The following is a 25,922-nucleotide window of genomic DNA, read 5'->3' on the forward strand; positions in this document are numbered from 1 at the left end:
TAAAATTGAGGGTGAAACATGTAGCATATATTCAGGGTTTTAGGGTAACATTATTAGAAAATAACACGACCAAACTACATTTTTTTCAGAAAAGAACACAAAGAAGGGTAAAAGGCAGAATAAATGCATCATTTATGCCAGAAAAGAAAACACCATTAGACATATTATCAGAAGGCAAACAGTTAATCATGCCAAAAATTGCTTTTGATGCATGTTTTTATCGAAATTCTCTTCAGGTTCATAATTATGGTGTTTATACCCTTCACCATTAGTGGCAAGGGTGTATATATGTTTGTCATTCCGTTTGTAATTTCTACATCTTTCAGGCCTATTTTTTATATATCTGAATGACTAAGTCATTAATATAGACAATATGGATATCTAATGATAGATATTTCAAAGTCCATAATACAACTATGTATATAAGGTTAAAGTAATTTGGACCTACAATGGGTCAAAATTGGGAAACATATTTTTTAACCCAAATTATTTTTAACAAAAACTTTTTTTTTGTCATAAATTTATTTCAATAATAAATTTAAAAAAAAAATTTTAAAATTAAAATAAAAATTCGAAAAAAAATTTTGCAAAATAATTTATAAAAAAAAAATTTTTAAACAATTTTGAAAAAAAAAATTAAATTTTGTATACCTAAAAATATTTAAAATTTGTATTTTAAAGTATAATTTGGTGAAGGGTATATAGTGTTTATAAAAAACCGACTTTTTCGGTTAACCGAAAATTGGCCTTTTTAAGAAACCCGGTTTTTCGGTTAACCGACATCAAAAAAACCGGTTAACCGACATATGTGTGTAGAAAACATAAAATCTCCCATAAAGTATAAACATCTTTAAAATTTGTAGTTTTTAGTAGTCAGCAATTGTTAATATTAAATAACTATAAATATACAAAAGTGCTAAGTCCAATTTATTTTGAAAAAATTTCAAAATTATTATCTCAGTCAAATGGAATTGAGTATAAATATGTTCCTAATATATAAAACTTGCAATATTAGGAAGAGAAAAAGGATACTTTTCTGTTTGCGTATTTTTGTTGACTGAGAAAAGGTGCAACTTGGCGGACAATGCGTTTGCTAAAACATTGATTGTGAAACAAAATTCTTCATAATTAAAAAACACACAATAAAAACATCAATCTCATACCAAGCTTATTTTTTGCGACTTTAAAGGTTAAATTCAATGTATGTACTAATAAAATGCAACCAAGGTGGCGAAAGAAACTTCTTTTGAGTTATGAGCAACGAAAAAAATATATTCTTTCGAATAACTCTTATTAGGCAACGTAAAAAAATATAAATCGAAAATAAAAGTTATGAGCAACGAAAAAAAATATTTATTATGAATAACTCTTATTTGAAAACGTAAAAATTATTCATTGATATATGCCTAACTTTTTCAGTCTCAAAAAATTTAATAACAGTTATTTTTGGTCTCTGAATAAAACTCCATTATCAGATTTAAAAAATATTTCAAATCATGAATTTTAGAACGTTTTTTGTCTATCCTGTAATATTTCTGAAAAGGACTTTGTGCAGTAAGCAAACGGAATGATTAATAAAATAAAATTTTAAGAACAAAACACACTAATGAAGTCAAATTTATTGAAAGAAGGTATGTACATCAAATTCAATTTAACATTTGGTAAAATCATCATTTATAATCATTTATAATGATTCATTATTAAGAATTAGCTTAACTTCTAGAATTATGCGAAATTTAATTTTTAATATTTTAATTATGTGCAATTTATTCTGATTTATAATCATTGTTATTCTTAAAAATATTAATTGATTGTAACTTGATTGTATTGTAAATCAGCAGTTTTGGTTTCAAATCAGACCAATAATGTGTATACAATGAATATAAAAAATGCACAAAAGCATAATATTTATTAATTTTAATCCCAAGTTTTAAAAACCGTTTAACCGAGTGATAAAAACCGGTTAACCGAAAATCAACATTTTAAATTAACCGGTTCGCAAAAAACCCAGATTTCGTAGAAAAACCGGTTTTTCGGTTAACCGGTTTATAAACACTAATGGTATATAAGATTCGGCACAATATAGCCGAGTATAGCTCTCAATAAAAAAAATAATTTTCCCTACGTTTGACAAAACCAATACAAATACTTAATAATCAGTAATTTTTTAATTTAGATTTTATTCATATTTTCTAGTAACAACCCGTTATACTGAACTTAAATGTATAGTATCTATATATGAAAAGTTTTCTCTTGTATTTTGTTTCACAAAATATATGAGAGGTATTTGTTATTCATATCAGTTGCGGTTGTTGCGGAAATTAACTTGTGTTGTACAGTTTTTTTTATTTCTGTCTCAATAAATCTATGTATAAAAAATGAACAAATAAATAAATATTGCATCAAATGTTTAAATAAAACTATTTATTACAAAAGCAGTTTCATATTAATTTTCTTGTTTTTTTACAAACTATCTCTCATTCAATACAAAAGTTACTGATGATGCTGTTGATAAAGTTAAACTCTATTTGTAATAAATATTAATTTATGAATGCATATTTAATAGTAAAAGTATATTATATTTTCCGAGTACTTGTGATTGGTTTGTTAAATATTGAAATTGATTAAAATAATTTTTAATTCTTCAATTAAAATGTTTTACGTTAATTAAAAGCAATTAATAGCCATTTTAAGTGAAAATTGTTATATGCGCAATCACTGTCTTTCATTTATAAATCAGCTGAAATTCACTGAAAATTGTACGTTTATATAAGCCCTAAACTGGCTTAATTGTATTTAAAAGATATATGTTTTTTTTTTATTAAATAACCTCATTTGGAAATGTTCCTCATAATTTATGCTATAGACTTGTAAAATTGTATTATTTTTAAGAGCAGAGTGCAGGCAAGTAGATTAATTTATTAAATTCCTCATAACATTTTAAAACCATAAACATGTCTTAAAAGTGAATTTATTTATTGCTCTTAAGATTCATTTTTATATATTTTATTTTTTTTTTCTTCTACTTGTGCAAACATTTTATGACTTAAATGGTGAAAAACAAGTCCTAAACATTTATATTAATCTAAAGTTCTTTTTCAGTTTTGTGAGTTGTTTGGCTTTATTTTTGTTTGTTGTGTTTTTTTATTTTAAGGAACTTGCTGCTATTTAGCATAATGTTAAGCGGATTTACATAATTTTTATATGGTTTATAAATGCACGTTACTAACTAAGTTATACATACTCCTGTTTAAACAAGTATGTAGATATATATTGTATATGTGAATAAGTAAGTGGTTGTTAATACTTATATATATACATATCTATATATACATAAGTATGCATGTATTTGTATGTGTGTACTTGTATATTTTATGTTGGCTTTATATCATCTCACTGGGAAAAAAGAAAAATAAGAAATAAAGTAAAGTCAAGTAACGCAACACAACCTTACGAAAAAATAATATGAAAAAATATACAAGTCTTATCTTTATGCTTTACTGCACTTGACTTTAACAACTCAAAAACACACCTTTAAAGCCAAGTTAACATACACACATACATTCATATTATGAGTAAACAAAGTTCAAAGGCAAACTGAAAAGGCAAATAAAAAATAGGTATACCACATTACCCGAACTTACTCTGATGTCTTACTACATGATAGTTGGGCGGTCAGTGATCAGAACGTAGCCTTAAAATGTTTCAAGAGACAAGAGGAAACGACGAATCTCGCAGTCATGAAAGAGAATGTCATATATACATAGCAGCTTCTCTTGGAATGTTATCGAAGAAGTCATGCAAACTACAACGTAATTCATTCTAAACGAGATTCATAGAGCTACCATAAATACTGCGGAAGCGGGTGTTACTTGGAGGTAACTTGCTACCCATTTCTGTTAAAAACCAACTCTGTTTTTATGATTAACAATTCAAACACAAATCATTCAGCTTCTACAAAATTCACTCAAATTGTAAAAAATATAACTGAATTTCTTGATATATAAACCAAATATCGTACTAGTTGTTTCACAATATGATAAAGAAGCGTCATGGAATTTGAAATTAGAAGTGTTAAAGGAACAGAAAATATTAGGTAGCACTGTTCTAAATGATATTGTGTTATCAGCAGGGCAACCAAAAGTATGCAATATCATATTTTTTGCTGTGCGTCGTATAAATATATGAGTTAGTTATTTATCCGCTTCAGACAATTTTAACAATTTTAAATTTATGGTTGCTTTTTACTGGATAATGATATTGAGATAAAGTGTAATACATCTGGAATTCAGTTGCTTGACTATAATTAAAGGCTTGAATTACACTTGCATTCAACTTGAGTTCCAGTAAAAATGCTTATTGGGTAAATAAAATTTCAAAATTTTATGTATTATGGACAATTTCTTAACAAAATTTGGATACATTTTCAAAATACAAAAAGAACTTAAGTTTGCTTTAGACAGTTATGGTTGGGAATTGACAGTTTACCATTAATAAAAAATTATTAAACAAATGTTCAGAATATTAAGATCCATTGAAAACCTCGCATACATTGTTCGTTGATAGATTTACACAAATTCTAACGAAGATATTAGATAGATAGAGGAAAAAATTCTAAGCGTTTTGCTTGTCTGCTGATACAGCCAGAGTATCTGGCAGGAATCGAACTCGCAACTCTCAGATTGATAGTCCAGCACACTATCTTCTAGTATATTAAATAAACAAAAATCATTCAACAATTGTAAGGCTTTTTGATAATTCTATTTAAATTTTTGAAGCCGAATTTATTTAGACGTTAACCTAAATACATCGAGCCCTTAGCGCCAAATTATCGTAAGCGACAAAACACAAATTTTACAGGAGAAGGTTTTTTTTGATTATTTTGAAATTTATACATACAATTAAAAATTTTATGATGCGATATAATATAATTTCGTTCAAGCTATTTGTCTATTTCTCAAAAATATTTATAACTTTTGACAATTAAAAATTCATGGAATACTTTATAGAAAAATATGACAAAAAATGTTTTTTTATTGAATTTTTGCATAGATACAAATTATTCGAATTGAAATTAAATTTTTATTTATGAATAGTTTTTAATGAAATTTCACAGTTATGTAGATTTTTCTATTTAAGATGGAAAAATAAAAACGAATTTTGAAATTTATTATCAGCAATCCCGCAATTCTAAAAAAAGTGTTGAAAAATTCCAAAAATGGTAAATTTTAGTTTTTTGGCTATAATATCCATACCAGGGTCGGGGTTATCGGGACCCTTTACAAAATAATTAGAAAAATATTGAGCCACCTATAATCGGTTACTATATTTTGATATCGGATACGCCATGTGAGAATTTTTGGCCTAAAATTTTATTTTACATAAAAAATATGTGTTTTTTAAAAGGACCTGGTCCCCTCGGTAACAAGAATTTTGAAATTGGTTTTCCTTTAGAATATTTTATGAAGACTAAGCTTTCAGAAACTAGAAATTCCTTATACACCATATTAGAATCTTTTTGCGATAACTTAAAAAGAAAAAAAGTTATTTTTTCCCAAAAAAATAGCGAAAAATTGCTTTTTAAAATTTTTTAAATTCAAATGCATATAACTGGAAAATTTGGATACGCTGTTATCAAAAAACTGGAGTAGGGTGGGTAAAAATGTTGAAAATTTAATTTTTAAATGCGAATATCTCCTAAGCTATAATAGATAATTGATAGCTACGACGATAGAAGATTCTACATGTATAATGTTTTTGAAATCGGAACTCAAACCAAGAAACAATATCGTTTTAAAAATGTAACATACTCGAGGTGTCTTACTTTGAAGGCCCTTGGTCACGCCCCTGGTGGGTCCATGAGGTCCACGTTCAAAATTTAAACTCGACAACATTTCTTCTTTGCGCACGTGAAATTTCATTCAAACCAATCTAACCATTTAGAAGTTACACATTTATTTCCATCTTTTTTTTCTATACCACTTACGATAAAATTTGTTTACTGTAAAATATAAACATTGACTTACGATAATATCTTAGTCCCTATATTTTTGATGTTATTAACAATTTTGATATTCTGAGAACGCTAAAACATCAGTCGGTCCATAAAATTTTAATTTCTGCAATAAAACAAAAATTTTAAAAATGTCGCTTACGATAATTTGGCGCTAAGGGCTTGACATGATGAATGCTCCAAAATCCATTTAAATTTTTTTACCAAAAAATTAAACACCCTCTCCAACGAGTTTTTTTTTAAATATAATTCAAATGATAAAAAAGTGGTTTTTAAATCTACATGTAGAATAGAAACATTTAGAGAAATTTATGCAGAACATCCTCTCCCAACTGATCATATACATATTGGGGCATATGAATTCAGAAAGTCAAATATTATCCTAATAATTACTAAACAAATTTGAAGTATTAGACGGGTTAAAATTGAATTGATCAATTGATTAAGATTGTCTAAGAAACTCTACGGAAATTTAAAACAAAGAATTTGAAAATTTGAAAACTTAAGTAAATACATAGTAATTTATTGCAATAATAAAATGAATTGTATCAGACTATTTTCATGTATAATTACCAAATTTAATTTATGAGCTCAATATTTATACCCTACACCACCATAGTGGGGAGGGTATTATGCGTTTATGAGTCGATTAAACGATGTCCGTCCGTCGGTCTGGTCGGCTGGCTGGCTGGCTGGCTGTCCATGTAAACCTTGTGCGCAGAGTACAGGTCGCAATTTTGAAGATATTTCGATACAATTTGGTACATATTATTTTTTCGACCCAAGCCTATTGAAACTGGCTGAAATCGGTCCATTATTTCACCTATCCCCCATACAAATGTCCTCTCGAAATTGGACTTTATCGGTCATAAATGTATCTCCACAAATTGCGCTCCAAATAAGTTTTATATATATATAAAACTTGTTAAATTTCATCAAAATCGGCCCAAAAATATACAACATTTCGAACATTTCAAAATCTTTCCAAGAGAAATTCCAAATATTGAAAAATTTGACCTTTGACCTTCACGATTTAAGGGTTAACGTTTTTTGATTTTAGTAAAAGTTTCAGAGTATATTTAGAATTATCTGGACTATAATATTCTAATTAAGTTTTGCTTAAAATTCATAAGAGTAAGAAAATAGAGCTCATTGGCCTAAAAATTGCCAAATAATTGGTTTTTCTCGAAAATTTCAAAATTTAAATCGCAGGTACGGAAAAACTATAAGAGATATTTTCATAATTTTTTCACGATTTAATTCCCTATTATACTCTTAATAAATCCCAATGAGATGATCAAAAAATTCTGAAATTTGTTTAACAAAATTTTTAAAAATTTGAAAATGGAGTTTTGAAACTGCCGTTAAAAAAATTAATTTTTTTTGTTCATACCTAAGAATAGGTTAACGGTATCCTACGAAGACAAAAACTCATATACAAGTAAATATGGACATATTTTAAGTAAAAATGAGCTTTTATTTTAATATTTCTCAAAATATGTTAATTTTGTTCCAACATTTCTTGTTCTAGTGGCCTGAGTCACGTTAATGGCCTGGCGAATTTTTAATAACTTTAAAATTTTTTAACCGATTTCTGTTTTTTATGTCTCATTAGAACGACAATTACGTACACATTTCGATTCTTTTAAATTAAGTTGCAAAAGTAATTATAAAGCATAATTTTTACAAAAACTGAAAAAATTGCATATTTTCCCCTTGTAAATGCACCTCAAAACTAAATCGCAAGTCGGCACGGATTGCGATCATGATAGAAAGACAAAATTTCATATTTAACTATAGTTTTATATATAAAAAAAAAATAGAGGGTATGCGTTCCAAAATTCCAAAAAAAAAATGTTTGGGACACTCTATTATACATACTTCGAAATTGAGTTGTGATCGCTGATCATAACTTTAATATTTTTAATACCCTTAAGTGATTTCTTCAATTTACTTCTAGATTCTTATACATACACTAGCTGTCCCGGCAAACGTTGTTCTGCCATAGCTCACACAAAGTTTGAAGACTCCCTCTATAATAGTACTCTAGATATGTAATAATGATTTCTTACTTTGTATGGGAGGTGCCATGCCCATTGTACTTATATAGCTCAATTGTGAATCTAAACAATCCAGGGACCCACTAAAATACACACAACAAATTTCATTTAAATCGTTCCAGTCGTTAAGGAGGAGTTCAGTTACTAACACACATATAGAAGAATTATATATATTAAGATATACATTTTCCGAAGATCCCAAATAGCTTACGACAATAGATAATACATTGATATAATGGATCACCATTAGGTTGTTATTGAAAAGTGATCCTTAAATGGCTGAGGTAGGATCGAAAGAATCATTTCGATTTATTATTTTGAGATGTAAATTTTAAATTTCAAAAGGACTTTTTAGAAGCACCTCATACGTACTTATGCATATTTGTGTGTATATGGATTCCTGGAACTCATACTTGCAGACGTAGTGATACATACATAAATATGCATATACAATTTTAAAAACTCAAAGAATATATGATTTCATAATTTTATAACTTCCCTTTTCTGTTAAATTTAACGAAATTATTTTTCAAGATTATTTCCAGTTTTTGCCTGTTTGTGTATAGAGTCTATTTGTCTATAAACAAACATACTTTAAGAATAATAAAGTTACTCGTTTCTTTTGAACCCTACACTGTGCAATGTCAATTATATAAAATTTTGTTATCTTGTCAAAGCCAAAGAAAATTCTGCAACAACTTTATGTGATTATATCAAGCATCTGATTTAATTCTTATTATTCTGGGCAATTTAGAAATTTTAAATTGATATGTACATTTATGCAGAAGTTATATCCACAAAAAGTAACATACCTTTAGGATAATATGAAAATAAATAGCCTAGAGATTTTATTGGCAGATAACAGGATCTCGTATTTCCTCTCTCTCTGTCTCGCTTTGATAATTTAACATTATTTTATTCAATTTGGATAACTAGATCTGTTCAACAAATTTATATCGAAATTTAAACATTATTTTGAAACTAGCTTTTCTTAATTTTTACTTTATTAAATTTAAGAACTTTTATAGAAAATTATAAATGTTTGTATTTGTTTTTAAGAATTCAGCATAACTTGATTTTAATAAAATATTTTTAGAATTTGTTTTAGCCTGCCCTTACAGCCAGTTGCTATCAACGTAATGTCTCTGTTTTTTCTTCTAAAATCAGGTGAACATATTTTCATTTCTTCCACCTATATAGCAATCTCATACGTAAATTACTTTTACAATTCATTTTTCTTTATGACTTCCAAAAAATAAATAAAAACAGAAATTCAGGATAAAAAAATTATATAAAAATAAAATTACCTTGTTTGTTTTGTTGTTCGTAAAATTCAGAAAATGTGTTGCTGATGATGGTGATGACGATTTTATTGTTAATGTTGTTTTGTATTTTTTTTTTATTCATTCGCAATGAAAACGCATATAAAATTGGTTTGTTGTAGATTTTTTTGAAATAAAATTATATGTTTGTACAGGGTCTTTCATTAAGGGCTTCCTATTTTTAAATTTATATAAAAAGTGTATGTGTGTCATCGAAATTGTTTAATCATTTTAAAGGCCTCTCGATGCCATCATGTATAGAACTTCGTTCAAATTTCCGCCATAGCTGGCATCCGAAATGTTCAATTTTCTATGACTCTGGCGCAGAAACCAGGCAGAAATTGACCGTTGTCATGGGTTATGTTGGCTTTGCGGGCCTTAAGAGTTACGAAAACTTCAAAACAAAAGTCTAATGGGCTGTGTGTCGTTGATGTTCATATCATCCATTTCAGGCCAAAAACTTCAGTAATAATTATGGTCTGGCCAACTTCGTTCTCATCCAGAAACGAGGATCTTTGGCGCTGTCATTTGTCAAAGTTCGGAAGTCTTATTGGAAGACCCTTTATATATGTTTTGGGAAATTGCTAAAGGAAATAACATTTTAATAGGTAATTTATGCAGTTTATAGCAGAAGTTGTTAAAATTGGAAAACATCATTTGGAAGAATAATATTTTTATGATTTATGTTAAATTGTAAAAGGTGCTGGGGAAGTCATGTTTTAAAAAGCAGAGTTTTTCTTAAAACCATTTAATTTAAAAAGTAAAAGTAAAATTAATGGAAATTACTTAAATTTTGAGAGATTATTTTACACATCATCATTTCAGAAGTCAAGTGAAGAGAAAAAACCCAAGAATATTAATTCGGTGGGAAAATATATAATGAGCCAAAAAAGAGAGAGATTTATTTTTTGATAATAACAATGGACAAGTATGAAGCAGCAAACTGGTTTATGTCCTTAGCATACAAATCAACCAAATGTCTCGAAGAATAGAACTCAAGCTTGTATCTAATTTTCGTCGATTTAGAAAGAGAATAAATGCTATCTATCGGAGTTAAATAGCTAGCTAGCAAGGCTATATCAATTAGAATAATACTTATAAGAGTTTTATAAAATTTTTCCACATTGTGATATCGAGGTTGTCTTCCCTCCAATATTGATAATGTTACTATTCAGCTCGAGGGTCTGAATAGTGATAGCAGAACAAAATAGATATCTCAGCTCCAAAGGCTAAGAAAATTCCTGGCAATTAATGGAAAGTTTCAAACTTTGTCAACAGAGTCTACGTAATATATTAAAAATATGATGGAATATGAAGACAATATCAAAAGTCAAATAAATAGAAGGAATTTGTCTTGAATGTACACTAAGAAAGGCATACCATGCAATTTTTCATATAAAACACGGTGTTTGAGGAAACCAGCAAGATTAAGGATAACACTTCTCATTCTTAGCTTAATAATAATAGTAAGATGCTTTTTAATAATTTTGTGAACGCCAAATTGAAAGATATGATATTCGTCCATACAATCTTGAAGCACTCTACTGTACATAGATGGATACTGCATCAAAATGTACTCTGATTGTTCTAAGATTAATTGTTGCGTATGAATTTCGGGTGATTTAAGCGTATAAAGTATTTCATTCAGAATAAGATAGCACCTTTCAGTCCGGTATATTATCTGTCAGGGAAATTTAAAAATTACCAAACAAAATATTTCCCGAAAACAAAGAGTAGAAAGCGGCATGATATTTCGAAGTCATTGTGTGATCAGTAAGCACTTTCTTTCAACAATACTGTCAAAGTTGTAGGAATCATGGAATGGACAGCTTGATATGCTAAGACTTCGATTTCTCAACAAATACTTATTTAGCTCAGGTTCATATGAGTAATATATTGGTAATAGATATTTCGATCGCTAAATCATGTGGTCCACTTGATAATCAACCAGTTCTTCTGACAAATTAGATTAGATTCGTCAATGACACACCACTGAAACAGTGCACATTATGCAGAAGACCATAAAGAAAAATATATTTAAAATAACAGTAGAATAATCGAAACCTTGAACCCTTGAAAAATAGTTTGAAAATTTAAATATTGTATGATGTTTTGTATGAATTTTTATATTTAAACATTAATGAAATAAAAAAAACTTTTAATTGGAATTTTTTTTTTAAATTTTTTTGGAAAATGTTGCTATTTCCCAGTATGCAACATTTCGAGTCAGTTCTTTTTATCGAATTTATTTCGAATTGAAATCGAAAATATGAATTTATTATGATGCTCTATCCAATCTACAATTTTTAGAATATCGTATTTTAATATTTTATAGAAATGGCGAATAATACATACATATTATTCTTTTGTCAATTTGTGAGAAAATAAAATTTTATTTCTTATCCTATCAATAACATATTCATAAAAATATAGTTTAACACGAAAAATGGATCGAAGACGTCTTAAAAGAAAAGCGTAGCCAATTATTGATGTTGTTTTTGACAATTCGAATCTTCAAAATCAGCAAACATCAGACATATGTGCAGAGTTTAATGCATTTGAAAATGAAAACACATCTAACGCAACATTATTGGATAATAATAAAGGTATTGAATATGCATTATTTCAAGAAGAAATTGCTCGATGGTATAAAGTATACGAAATTATTCATATATTTAATCGAAATCGAATCATTTTAGAACATTTTTAATACCGAAAAGGGTATAGTATCGATAAAAATTAGAATCAGAATAATAAACGATTTTCGACTCTTTATCGCTCTGCACTCTACTTAGGAAAACACGCTCATTCTCGACATTATATCGAAGTCGATATCGATAAAATTTTACGAAAAAATTATTCATTTTCGATATAACTTCGAATCATTTTGCATACTGGGTTTGATCAGAAACTTGAAACTTCAAATAGAATCTGCAATTTTTAACCATTATCCGATTTTCTTAAATTTTCAGCATGGTGATGGAGAACAATTTTCGTCCTTGTGCTCATCGAAAATCATAGGGACAAAAAAAGAATAACAAGAAGGAAAGCCTCTCATTTTTTCTACAACAACAACTTCTCTCTCTTCTCATATACAAATTGGGTGTGAATTCAACATACTTTAGACCAGTCACGAGCAAAATTGGGATTCTAATGCACGCGTGCATAGGCCAAAAAATTCTGCTGACGCTTTGTTGACACACCTACACTATAAGCTTGTGTGTATTAGTGTGTCTGTGTTTTACTGAAATGAACACTTCCCAGCAGTTCTAGGAGACAGTACCGAACTAGTGATTTTACCCATCATTTAGGGTGGGAGCTAGTTACTTCAATAGCCACGTGACTAGTCATTTTAACACGGGCATGTCCTAGGCAGGGGGACAATTGTCTCCTTTTGATTACAATGGGACTGTCTAATAGCTGGTCCAAAGTAGGCAACGCATTGGATTCACATACTGGTTACATAGCGTCAGTTACCTTGCTAGCTTTGTAACTGGTTACTTGATCAGCTACTTGACTAGTTATTTTAACACGTGCATGTCCTAAGCAGTGGGTCAATTCACCCTTTTGATTACAATGTGACTATCGGATAGCTGATCGAAGGTAGTCAACGCTTCTGGTGGGTAAAATAAACTGCAGTACAAAAAAAAGTTTGAAGTGACTTCACCATAGGTTACTAAGAGACACTAAAGTGACTATTGACTTCATGCTATGTTACATGCGATATCAATATACTTAAGCAAAAATAAAAATAAACTGTATGAGAATTATATTAACATAATTTGTAAAAAACCAGTTTGTACGAATTACTCACAAAACGTTTAAAGTGACTACAGTCTAGATTACTTAGAGACACTTAAGTGACAATTGTCTTCACGCTAGATTACTTGGGATGCATAAAGTAACCAATTGTCTTCTCTCTGCACTACAAAGTGCACACACGTGTCAAATGACCAAAATATATAAAATGGAGTCAGCCAAGTGATAAGACATTTGTGACAATTACTGTCTTTAAGGGATACATTGACTACTTGCTTAACTGCTGGGTTGTTTGTTGCTTTGTTACGATCTTAGAGATCAAAATCAAATCAGTTGATGTTTAGCATTTGTAGAAGCAAGGTTATGTTGCGGATTTTTTTATGTTTATGATTTTCTCTCTTTTATTACAGTCAGTGCAGTCAATCATCTCTCTGCTGCTTAACGCACACAAATATACTCATGGTGGTATGTGTTTGCCCATGACTGCTTTAGACCAGAGGTTCGCAAAAATAAATCCTCTCACCAAACACTTACTCTCACCAACACATTCAATTCTTTATTTTATTCAGTGCACCTACAAACACACAAATACAAAAACTGAAAAAATAAAGAAAAAGTCATACACCAATGTTCATGCGTATTCCTAGTTGTCTCGTTGAGTGGACAACGACTACTAAAATGTAAGAGCATAAGAATACGTGTGATTTTATTTTCCACAATTGTGGTATGGGCTGCGCATTACTGCTTTAGACTCTAAAGTTTAGAGTCTAAACTTTAGAGCAGTCATGTCCAAGCCCTATACTCTTGATACTCTTTTGTTTTTGTAATTGCTCTTAGCTATAGGCTGTGTGTTTTGTATACTCACTAGAGCACTCAGCACCAAGGTTGCCAACTCTTCAGCTCAGAAAATGGCTAGATTTTGAATTATAAATGGCTAGAAATGGCTAAAACCCAAAAATAATATAAATATACAAATTCATAAATATTACATTTCTTGCCCCCATTACCACGAAGTCTGGTTATGTGTTAACTAATAGTTATACTGACAGTTTTGAAAAATAATTTTTACCGACTTCGTATTAATGGGGTTTAGCAGATTAACCCCCACTTTCTCAATCTCCGGTTATCGTTTTTCGTAACGATATACTTTCAATAAATAGAATTTTTGTATGAGAACTGTCAGTATATCGTCACGATGAAAAATAACCAGAGATTGAGAAAATGCGGATAAATATTGTAATATCAATATTTTTTTTTCCTTTTTGATAAATTAAACATATTTTTGGGCACTTACATTCAAAATCGGATCCATTGAAGAAATATAAAATTGATTTTTGAATATGCCTCACGTGTTTGCTTTGGAAACAATTTCGAAGCCTGTTTTCATAAAACCAATAATATTCTCATCAAATCATCAACAGACGAATTTGTTTAAAAAGACTGTTTCTTTGTCATTTGATAAAAAATACTGTTTTATTTTTAAAAAATTCCAAAAATGCTCAAGATAAGTATAAAATAAAAAAGGCTAAGACAAAATAAAATGGCTAGATCTTCCGGCTAGATTAATTCTAGCCATTTTTTTATGGCTAAATGAAAATAAAATCGCTAGATCTAGCCGGAAAATGGCTAAATTGGCAACCTTGCTCAGCACTAGCAATACAAAATACACAAACAACTTTGTCTTATTATTTTTTTTGTCGGTCTTCACTGAATACACGCATGTTGAAAGCAACAACACTTTCGTATGCTTTGCTGGTAAACATTGACGACTGCGATCATCCATGTAGATCAGCGAAATGCAAACTCACACCACTACAGTTTTTAGATATTGTAGTTGTATGAGTTGAGAATTATTCTCTGGCAAAAACAAAAACAACTAGCTGAAATAATGAAATAAACAAGCATAAAAGCGTAACACAACCTGCTTCTATCAATGCTCATGCGAGACTGACTGTTTTTATACAATATGTGTGCTTAAAAACAAGAGAGCTCGTTTGAGAGCTCATTGCATTTCGCTGATGTAGATTTTGATTTTGTTTATCGTATGATATTTTAAAAATGTGTGTGTTGAAAGTGAGTTTTTTTTCTTTTTTCTTTGTATGAATTGGTTTTAGCAACAACAAATATTGAATAAAAAATAGCTTTTCTTTAAATGTATTGGTGTTTACTCTTCCATAAGGAACTTGTGGGCACCCCTGCTTTAGAGAGAGAATTAACTTCAATATTTTTTTAATTTTTTCACACATTTAAACTATTAAATGAAAAAAAAACACATTTGTAAAATTTAGTATTGAAAATTAATAAAAAATGCAAATAAATTTAATTTTTGCCGAATTTATGGAATAAAAAGCAAAACAATCTAAATATAAAATCTTTCTAGGTCAAATGTACAATAGAATTGTTTGAGTTTTTGAATTTAATTGTAATAAAATTTGTTATATTTGAAGTCGTTTTTTTACAACTATGTGTGTTTCAGGAATTTGGTGAAAGTGGTTTAAACATGAATACATATAAACAAAATGTTACCAATAAATTCTTAGAGTTAGGTTTTTTATGGCAACCGACTGAGGTTTTTTTTGATAGCGTTTCACATCTTGTTATTCTACCCTACACCACCATAGTGGGGAGGGTATAATGCGTTTGTGCAGATGTTTGTAATGCCCAACAATATTTGTCTAACACCCACCTTAAAGTATACCGATCGACTTATGGTGTTTTCTTTTCTGAGAAAAATATTCCATTTATGTTACCATTGGCGCAGGGGTATGTTCCATTCTAAAAATGTATGCAAAAATGTGAAAAGTTGTCGTTTTCCTTTCTAAATATGTTGCATAAATAATTGGTAAATATGTTACATATTTCACCCTCATTTATATTTCAGGGTGAGATAATACCCTTTTTTGCAACTGCGTTAAGTACTTTTTTGCAATTGAGAATTGACAGCTGATTTCTATTACTGAAAATCAGTGTTGTTAATACTGTTGGCAAACACAGACAATTGGATGTAGAAAGTCGCTTTAACAGTGTTAAATATCGCTTTTTAATACAAAATTCATTCAATATTTGGAACGCTAAATATATACTAGCGTTAAGTGTAAAATCAAGAAATTATTTTGTTCCATTCTAATGGAAAAAAATGTTTCACTTTGCAAGGGTGTTTGTAACACGATAATAATATTACACATTTATAAGGCACCATTTCTTTTAGAAGAGAAAACACCATGAGAATTACTTTCTGAGTCGATTAAACGAGGTCCGACGGTCCGTCTGGCTGGCTGGTTGTCTGTCCATGTAAACATTGTGCGCAAAGTACAGGTCGCAATTTTGAAGATATTTCAATTAAAATTGGTACATGTAATTTTTTCGGCCAAAGCACCAAGCCTATTGAAACTGGCTGAAAACGGTCTATTATTTCGCCTAGCCCACATACAAATGTCCTCCCTAAATTGGACTTTATTGGTCATAAATGTTTAATCTATATATTTATCTGCACAAATTTAGCTCCAAATAAGTTTTATATATACACAATTCATATCACAAAATTTGGTTACGATCGGTCCATAATTAGTCATAGCTCCCATATAGACCCGCTTCCAAAAATAACTTTAACGTGCATAAATCTCTTAAAAATGTTGGTATACACACAAAATTCACCATAAATAACATTCATATAGACATAAATCACACGACCTAATTTAATGGTGATCGGTCCATAATAGGTTGAAAAATGTTTTTGCTCATTTACTTGGTGTAGGGTATTATATGGTCGGGCTTGACCGACCATACTTTCTTATTTGTTTTTTTTATTTTCAATATTTTTTAGACATGAAAAGGTCTCTAGTCAAAAAGTCTATGATTTGATAAAGATTTAGAGTAAATAATTACTATTCTAAATTTTATTAATGAGAAATCCGAAAAGTGCTGCTTTCTGTTTGCTTTGGGATAGATTCTCCGATAATAACTTGATTAGGTGTTGCCTAAGTTATGAAAGGGGCATTGAGTGAGAAGATACTTTTTGAATTAATCAAAGCGTTACTCTTGATTAATTCAATATGTCGAAGTCTCATGATTCTATACTTGGATTTTTCTCGCTGCATAAATGTTCGTTTTTCATAAAAATTAATGTATATGTTCACTGAATTGATGTTTAAGTTCGTTAAATTTTATGTATTTATTTCATGCTAAGCCGAATGAAATAGTTAATGTTTAATTCATTGAATTATTAGTTCATGCCAATGAAATATAATATTGAATTTAAGTACCTTACATTGTACGACAGCACGATGTTTTAACGTATCTGTTTGTAAGGACTAAAATTATAAAAGACAATTCATTGCAATAAAAAAATTAACTTGTCTTTGTACTTACATAACTTTTTCCTGCATTATACTTTAATTTATTTTAAAACATTGTTAAAGAAGACAAAAACCTACTATATACAAATATTCCTTAAAAATGTTCATGTTTCCCACGCTCTCCACAAAAATGGTTTCAAATAAATTTAATGTCTCCCTTATGAAGCTTATCGTGGTCATCATACAAAATACAAATACCAACCAACAATAATGTTGATGGATGTAATGTAAATACTATGTAAACGTGAATGTTTCCATTTCAGAATGATGATGATGACGATGATGGGAATGAGTGTAAAAAATGTGTATGTTTTTGATGGTCATATCTGACCAGACCAATAATAAAGTAGAAGAATACAGACCTAAACTAAATGTTTTTTGGTTTTTTGTATAAACTAAAAACAACGTATTGTATCTTTTTTATGTTAGAGGAGAAGGAGGAGGAGGATGTAAATGTTTCCATTTAACTATAACTGCACTATGTAACATGATTTTTGTTAGATTATGTATTTGTTCCTGCCTTAAGGCCACATGATACTACAACCTCTCGAGCACTGCCTCTACCTTCTGGTCATTTTACTTGAAGTCATAAGTATTTTATGATTTTATGTGCGTGCATGTGTGTGTGTGTAGATTTGATTTGGTTCATTTTTATTTTAGTTGTTCAAACTTTATTTTCAGTTTCAGTATGTTTTAGTCAGGTTTTTTCTGTTTTTGGCCGCAAAACACTTGCAAAATTTGATGATTCCCTTGAGCATCATTTACAGTTTATGGCTTTGCGTAAATACTCGCACTCGTGCTACGCTGACTACCAACCAACACGGATAAAAAACCCACACACTCTCTCACAGTCCAACAGTCTTCCGTACGTTTTTCGTACAAGTTTTTTTGTAGTCTTTCAAACATTTTTTTTGCTGTACATTGCCTTGACACCATCATGTTTTTTTATGTTTTAAGGTTGTTTTTGACGGGACTCACGTAAGCAATTTTCTACGCTTAATAAATCACAACAACATTTAGTTGTTATTTTTTATTTTTTTTTTGTTCCTCAATATAGTCCCTATGTTTTTGCTATTTCCCTTCCAGAAACCAAAACAAAAAAATGAAATGGTTTCCTTTTTTCTAGTTTCAGTGAGTGATATGTTCCAGGCAGTTATTTTGGCTGCGAACATGACATGAGTTCAAATCTCATAAAACAGAGAAAATTTTTGTAGCTTTTTTTCTAATGTTTCTTATACATAGATCATCAACGTTATTTGTTGTAAGCAATAAAAGACAAAGAATGTTTGTAGTATAAAATAAAAATATAATTAAATAAAAGGGACACTTTTACAGGATTTTTATGTTATTTTGATTAATTTAATATTGGGGAAAAACTAAGTTTTCAAGAATTGGAATGAAATTTTACTACATAGAATTTGATCCCCATGAAGGTAATTAAACTATTGTTGGCAGTTTATGTGTCATCAACTATTTAACTACAGGTATGTGTATTAATTTCAGGGTATTTGTTCTTAGTTACCATTTATATTTTATTTTGAAGGACATAAATCATTTCAAGTGCTTGTTTAAGATGAAAATATAGACGACACACAGTGGTATGTAAAAAAAGAGCCAAATAAATCTTTATCTTCTAAACCGTTAGTTCGGTTTGAACTAAATTTTACAAGCGCAAAAAACTTTTGAATTTCTAAATTTTTGAATTTCGGCCCCATTGGCTTACTAGGTGCGTGGACAGGGGTCCCCAAATGTGGACACATCCGGTATATTCAATTTTTAAAACGATCCTATTTTTTAGTTTGTGTTTCGATTTAAAAAAAAAATACATATGTATATAGAATCTCCTCGTCAATCAATTGGAAGTTAATATTCCAATATTTTTTTCTTGGGAAAGATTTTTCTACATACGGACAATAGGGAAAAAGAACGAATTTTCCTTGTAGTGTGTTGTGAGGACCACTGGCCAATCGATCACAAAGGGATGAGTTCTTGATGAAACACGTACATTACGTAAAAATCTCCGGGTATTACGTAACGCAGTTCACCTTTACCTTTTCCTGTTAGTGATCGAGAAGCTTCAGAATGGCCTTTGAAGCACCGACCCATACATGGGAGTTGTATTCCATTTTCGGTCGGATATAAGTGATCTAAATAGTGAGGAAGTAATTTGTAAAATGTTTTAGAAAACCGAGACAGTTGAATGCTTCTTTCGACACTTGAAAAATGTGTGTTGTATTCTCATGCCAAGAACATTAATAGCGTCTGAACCCACCATATTTATACCACCCATAAATAAAAACAAGTAAGAAAGTATGGTCGGTCAAGTAAAAGAGCAAAAATATTTTTCTTTTACAATCTCAATAATTTATATTTTTGAGTGATTTTCGGAAGTGGGCCTTATATGCGGGCTATGACCAATTATGGACCGATCACCATGAAATCAGGTCGTGTCATTTATGTCTATATGAAAGTTTACTGTGTTGAATTTTGTGTGTGTGCCAACATTTTTAAGCGATTTAAGCACGTTAAAGTGATTTTCGGAAGCGGGTCTATATGGGAGCTATGACTAATTATGGACATGAATTTTGTATATATAAAACTTATTTGGAGAGCAATTTGTGGAGATACATTTATAAATTAAACATTTATGACCGATAAAGTCCAATTTCGGAAGGACATTTGTATGGGGGCTAGGTGAAATAATAGAGCGATTTCAGCCAGTTTCAATAGGCTTGGTCCTTGGGCCGAAAAAATAATATGTAATTTGATCGAAATATCTTCAAAATTGCGACCTGTACTCTGCGCACAAGGTTTACATAGACAGCCAGCCAACCTGACGGACGGACATCGTTTAATCGACTCAGAAAGTGATTCTAAGTAGACTAATATTTTTGGGCGTTACAAACACCTGCACAAACGCATTATACCCTCCCCACTATGGTGGTGTAGGGTATAATGAAGCGACATGATCTGTCATTCGTTCGTCGACATGCAACATTGAGTCTTTCGAGCGATTAAAGCGACCCCATTTACACCACTCTATTCACAGATTGTCAGAAGGTCCCAATGTTTAGCGTCATTGTCCCAATATTCAACAGGATTGGTCTATAACTGAATGAATATGAATGTCAAATGTTGCTGTCGACGGTTGGAAGTTTTACGTAGAAGGTTAGGATCGGAGGTCAAAATATTACTGCCGATAATTTTTTCATCTTTTGATGATACTGTATTTACAATATATCACATATCTCTTGAACTCGGTTTTTGTTTTTAATATCTGATATGTCATTTTGATGGGTACATATCTGCCATTTAGTCTTACTTATTTATTGAACATTACAGTGTAAACAACAAAGTTTTTTTTTGCATCGAAAATTTAGAATTTTGTACCAACGACTCATATGCAGGAGGTTTTGCTTTACTTAATTAATTTGAAAAAAGTGCCGCCAATTGTTCACCAAAACTTATGGTGAAAGTCTTCCATCGCACAGTGGGGCAGAATCGAAATTTTTTGGAAATAAATCTGGCATTTCTATATGGCTGGTCCGATTGGTTCAAGTTCTTAGTTCAAGTTATTACAATGGGCTATACAAATGATCCAGGGGCGTTGATATGGGGGCTCAAAATAGGGTACCTTCGACATGTAAAATTTTTAAACACGGGAGTAATTTTGGGCGAATTTTTTTTGTTAGTTAGATAACTAAATTAGTAATAATATACAAAAGATTTGAGGTCAATATCTATTATGGATCCAAAAATAAACGATTTTTAATTTAAATATTAAAAAACTAGTAGATTTTTGCTGTACATTTTTTTTGGATAAACATTTTTTAGTACGAAAAAGTGCAATATTTTTGATAGACTTAATTTTAAAGTGGCATATTTTTTAATCTAATTGAGATATTGACTTGAAATTATTTTTGTAAGACCAAAAATTAACTTTTCTAAACAAAACAATATAGCTCGGAATAAATGCTGATCAAATTGTTCCTAATATTTGCATAGGATTGCAATTTTGGTATAAATTTTGGTTATCGAAACTCAATGAATATGTAATAAAATCTTTATTAACGAAACTCAATGAAATTTTTAATGTTTTTTATGTTTGTCATTCTAAATAACAAGGTGTAAAAAAACTTGCCAAAAGATCAAAGGCAATCCCGAAATTCCTCAAAATTGGAGCGTAAATCCCAAAAATGGTATTTTTCACAATTTTGCCTATAGGGTCCACATTTCCTTCTGGTCTGGGAAAATATTTTGGCGATAAATAGGGAACACATCAAGATTTCCAAAGCTGCTTTTTGTTTTCTGATCCTAGCTTTGGGATTTTAGAACATGTGGCCCAAATTTGAATTTTTGATAGGTCAAATTCCGAAGGGCGCACTGTGGAGTCAAATGCCCCTTTTTTACGGATTTATTAATATCTCAACAACAATAATAGCGACGCTCGCAAAATTTTACGTGGGTAGCCCTTAGACCAATCAGCATATTGTAACAAAATTTTAGGGATATAGGAGGGGAAGTAAATTACCAAGCATATTACAATAGTTATGCACACTAAATTTGCTGCGGGTAACTCTAAAAACAAACTACACGTTCCGCCAAAATCGGAAGGGTATACGAGGGTGGAATCGGGTTTCCCCCATATAAATGAATTATTAATTCTCCTATATCTATAGAACTACATCAGTGAGACACACTAAATTTATGCATATTATTGATAAAAAATCTACCATATTGTTTTAGGATGATATCATTATATTAACTAGTAATGGGAGGTTGAATAATAGAAATCTTTCCCAACTCCTGCAACTAAAAAACTTGCAAAGTTTAAATGCACACGTGACTCTCGTATTATTAATCACAACACTTGCACATCTCTTATAAAACAAAAAAAATAAAACGTTTATCACAATCGCAAAGTGCTTTTTGATGGTAGACTTAAAGGGTGAAGCTTTTATTAATTTACATATAACTTATGAGGCGCAGCGATGCGCAACATAATTTTTTCTGAAACAACGCCTAACTGTCCAGGCTTTTAAATTATATTAAATTCTCAGCCCAGCTGAGCCCAGCTAATAACTTTATGTCCACTTGAACTGACAAAATCCATTATTTTTGCACTTTCAATATAAAAACTAATAACAAAGCCACTTCCACAAACAATTCAAATTTAAGTTTAACCAAAACATATCAATAAATACTTGAACTTGATGGTTGCATAATTAGATTTGTTAATTTTTTTGAAATTACCTATCAAAATAGTATTTATTTGCGCAATTTTTTATTTTTTTTTTTATCAATTTTTTAGGTTTTTTTCTCACAATATGTAATTTCAACACGTGACTATAAAAATACCTTTTAATATTTCACATTAATTTTTTGCCTGTTGATGTAGAATTTTGTGCTCCTTAAGCTGGCACTTTCAGTTTTCACGATACTTGAAATTTGTTTTTTCAATTAATCCGCAAAATTAGTATGTTTGGCCTCTCTGAGGGGCGTAGGGGCGACATATTCTAAGAATGGGACATGTTATTTATATCAAAATTTTCTTCGTAAAGAAATTTTTTAGAAAAACATAAAATTGTTATATGTTCTTAAAGAAAGTTTTTTTTTTAATTAAAAAAGAGTTAAGTCACCTTTTCACCCAAAAAACCGCAAAAATCAACTTTTTTTTTAATATTTAAATTAAAAATCGTTTATTTTTGGATCCATACTTGATATTGGTCTGAAATCTTTTGTATGTTATTCGTAATTTTGTTGTCTAACGAATAAAAAAATTCGAGACCAGTCGGTTAAAAGTACGACCAATATTTTTAAAAAAGCGGACCAAGTTGTGGCCAAAAAAAAATATATAAAAATCAAAAATATAAAAATCTTTGAAATCGGATAGGAAACCAAAAAATTTCTTGTGTTTAAAAATGTTACATGTCGAAGGTACCCTTCTTTGAGCACCCATAGCGCCGCCCCTGGATCATATGATTATGCCCCACTGTGCATCGGTTTTAACGTGAGGATCAGAAGTGATGATTTTGACACGGAAGACAAAGATCGCCCAGGTCAGCCATTTTCATTTTTGCACCGAATCATTACTTGCGATGAAAAATGGAGATAGTATGTGAAGCCCGGCCAACCAGCCGAATCGATAACAAAGCCAAATATCCATGATGCTAATGTAATTGTCTGAATTTGGTGGGACAAAAGGCTGCTGAATTCTGACCAGACCATAACAGGAAACCTGTACCGAACGCAACTGATGCGGCTGGGCATGAAACCGAAATATTCCATCATGACAACGTTCGACCACATATTGAAATACCTGTTAAAAAGTATTTAGAAAGAAGTGGTTGGAAATTTTTGCCTCAACCGCTTTACAGCTACATCTGTCGAATTGGCTGCATTTATTCAGTTTGTTTTGTCAAATCAAAATGAGTTTGTTTTGTCAAATCAAAATGTTCAGGTATCCTTACGCGTGCTTTGCCCATTTTAATGTGAGGACCATTTCTGGATGAATGGGTACGTTGAATAACAAAAATATCGAATTTGGGACGATACCCATCCACATGAGAACCCAGAGATTTTTCAAATAAATAAAAAATGTCGATGATATTACATACACATTCTGCTTTATTTAATTTATAGATAAGAATCGGCTAATGAAATGCTCTTTAAATATTTTGGTTTGGATTTATTTCAAAAGTTATTTTTTAAAAGAGAAGGATCTGTTTTAAAAGACAAGTAACACTCAGGCAATTAATGCATATACATTGAAGAAGGAAAGGTGGTGAAAGGAAGTGAAAAGCTTTTTCTTTGACAACTTTGTAAGTGCCCGTTATGTTTGTTATTTGAACAGGTTGCAGTGCATCTGGTGATCCAGCTATTTTATTGCCATTAATTATATATTTTACTTCGTCGTAGTAAACTAATATTATCATAAACTGATGTTGTTTATTGGCAGCAACTGGGAATCGAACCCAGACTGCAAATATCATCATGCTTAATGATCAAACAACACAGCACACACACTCAGATTGTCTAGATTCTTAATAAAATAAACCGATATATTGAATATGAAAACCCTCAAAGTTTGTAACTTACAAAAAAGTTAATCTGCTATAATATATAGAATGTTGCCTTTGCACATTTCCTTAATTGATTTCACTTTCAAAGTAAATTTTCCAACTTACCCACAATATTCAAATAAACCGAATGACCAATCGGTGGTGTTGTCGATATCTGGCACTCGTATATCCCCGAATCTTTGCGCTGGGCATAACGAATACGCAGTGTCCAGTCTTCGGCATGTGGTGAATGCATTGCCTCAAATCTCTGATCTGAGGTATAAGTGTAGCGACCCACTGTCAGCAAATGTATATCACGATGACGCACCCAAGAGACCTAAAAAATGAGAAAAAAATAGAATAAAAAATATGATATAAAATACATCAAACATTTTTTTTAGTTTTGAAAAATATAAAAAATATAAATATATTTGTATATACGAGTACTTATATTTAAACTACAACTAAAAGTTAATTTATATACGACAATTGGCCTAATCACACAGATGCTTAAACTTTACAAACTGTTTTAAATGTTTTTGTTGTTAGTTGTTGTTTTATTTTTATTTTTTTCTCATGTTAAACTAACATACACTGGTACATAGTTTTGGCTTTATGCCAAATTGTTTAACAGGAATACAAGCTTTAATAAAAATAATATAGAAAAAAAAGATGTACACGAGACCAAAACACACTCTTTCCCCTAGAATCTAACAACCATCATCATAAACCAAAAACCAACCAGTTTTAAATTTATATATATTTTGTATAGATGAGAAATACTTTTGGGGGCAACAACTAAGTTATGTTTTAGAATGCAAAAAATAAAAAAAAAATATAAACTTATTTGAAAATTGTTTTAAATAGTTTATTGAAAACCGTTTTATTAAAGTTTTTCCATGATTCTTTATGTGTCTGTATGACAGATTTGACTGAGTTTTACATGAGTAGTGCGGGTGTTTTGTGGTTGTACTGTGTTTAAGGTTTAGCCATATTTAGTTTTGACCACAGGTTAATTTTGGAATTCTGGTTATTCTTATGTGAAAGAGAGTAATCATGACGAAAAATTATTAAAAAGTGATGAATAGTAGGAATATGTATTCCGAGTCAAAAGAACTGTTAATTTTTTGAGGGCAAGAACGAATGAAGCTAATATCGGATACTTTGTTCCAAAGTGAAGCGTATCCCAAAGAGAAAGCTTTCTGCATCGATCGGAACTAATAGTAGTCGGACAGACAAGACCTGGACTACAAGGCGGATGTAACAAAACTTCCCAACAACTTCATTATAGATAGTTTTTAAAATGTATTGCGCATAACATGGCCATGCATTGTCATGATGGAATATTACGG

At 30.3% G+C, this 25,922-nt stretch overlaps 1 protein-coding gene across 1 annotated transcript in view; it reads right to left on the reverse strand.

The window, feature by feature from the left end:
* The window catches only part of dpr8 (defective proboscis extension response 8), a 92,356-nt gene extending 67,394 nt beyond the window's left edge, over positions 1-24,962 (reverse strand). Inside the window, exons 1-2 of the mRNA XM_065509378.1 lie at positions 24,954-24,962; positions 24,697-24,907 (exon numbers count right to left, since the gene is read on the reverse strand). Of these exons, the coding sequence (XP_065365450.1) occupies positions 24,697-24,907; positions 24,954-24,962 (220 nt within the window). The remainder of the gene's footprint in view (positions 1-24,696; positions 24,908-24,953) is intronic.
* Between the last annotated feature and the right edge of the window lie 960 nt (positions 24,963-25,922).

The sequence above is a fragment of the Calliphora vicina genome, chromosome 4, assembly GCF_958450345.1.
Source record: "Calliphora vicina chromosome 4, idCalVici1.1, whole genome shotgun sequence".
Classification (NCBI taxonomy): Eukaryota; Metazoa; Arthropoda; class Insecta; order Diptera; family Calliphoridae; genus Calliphora; species Calliphora vicina.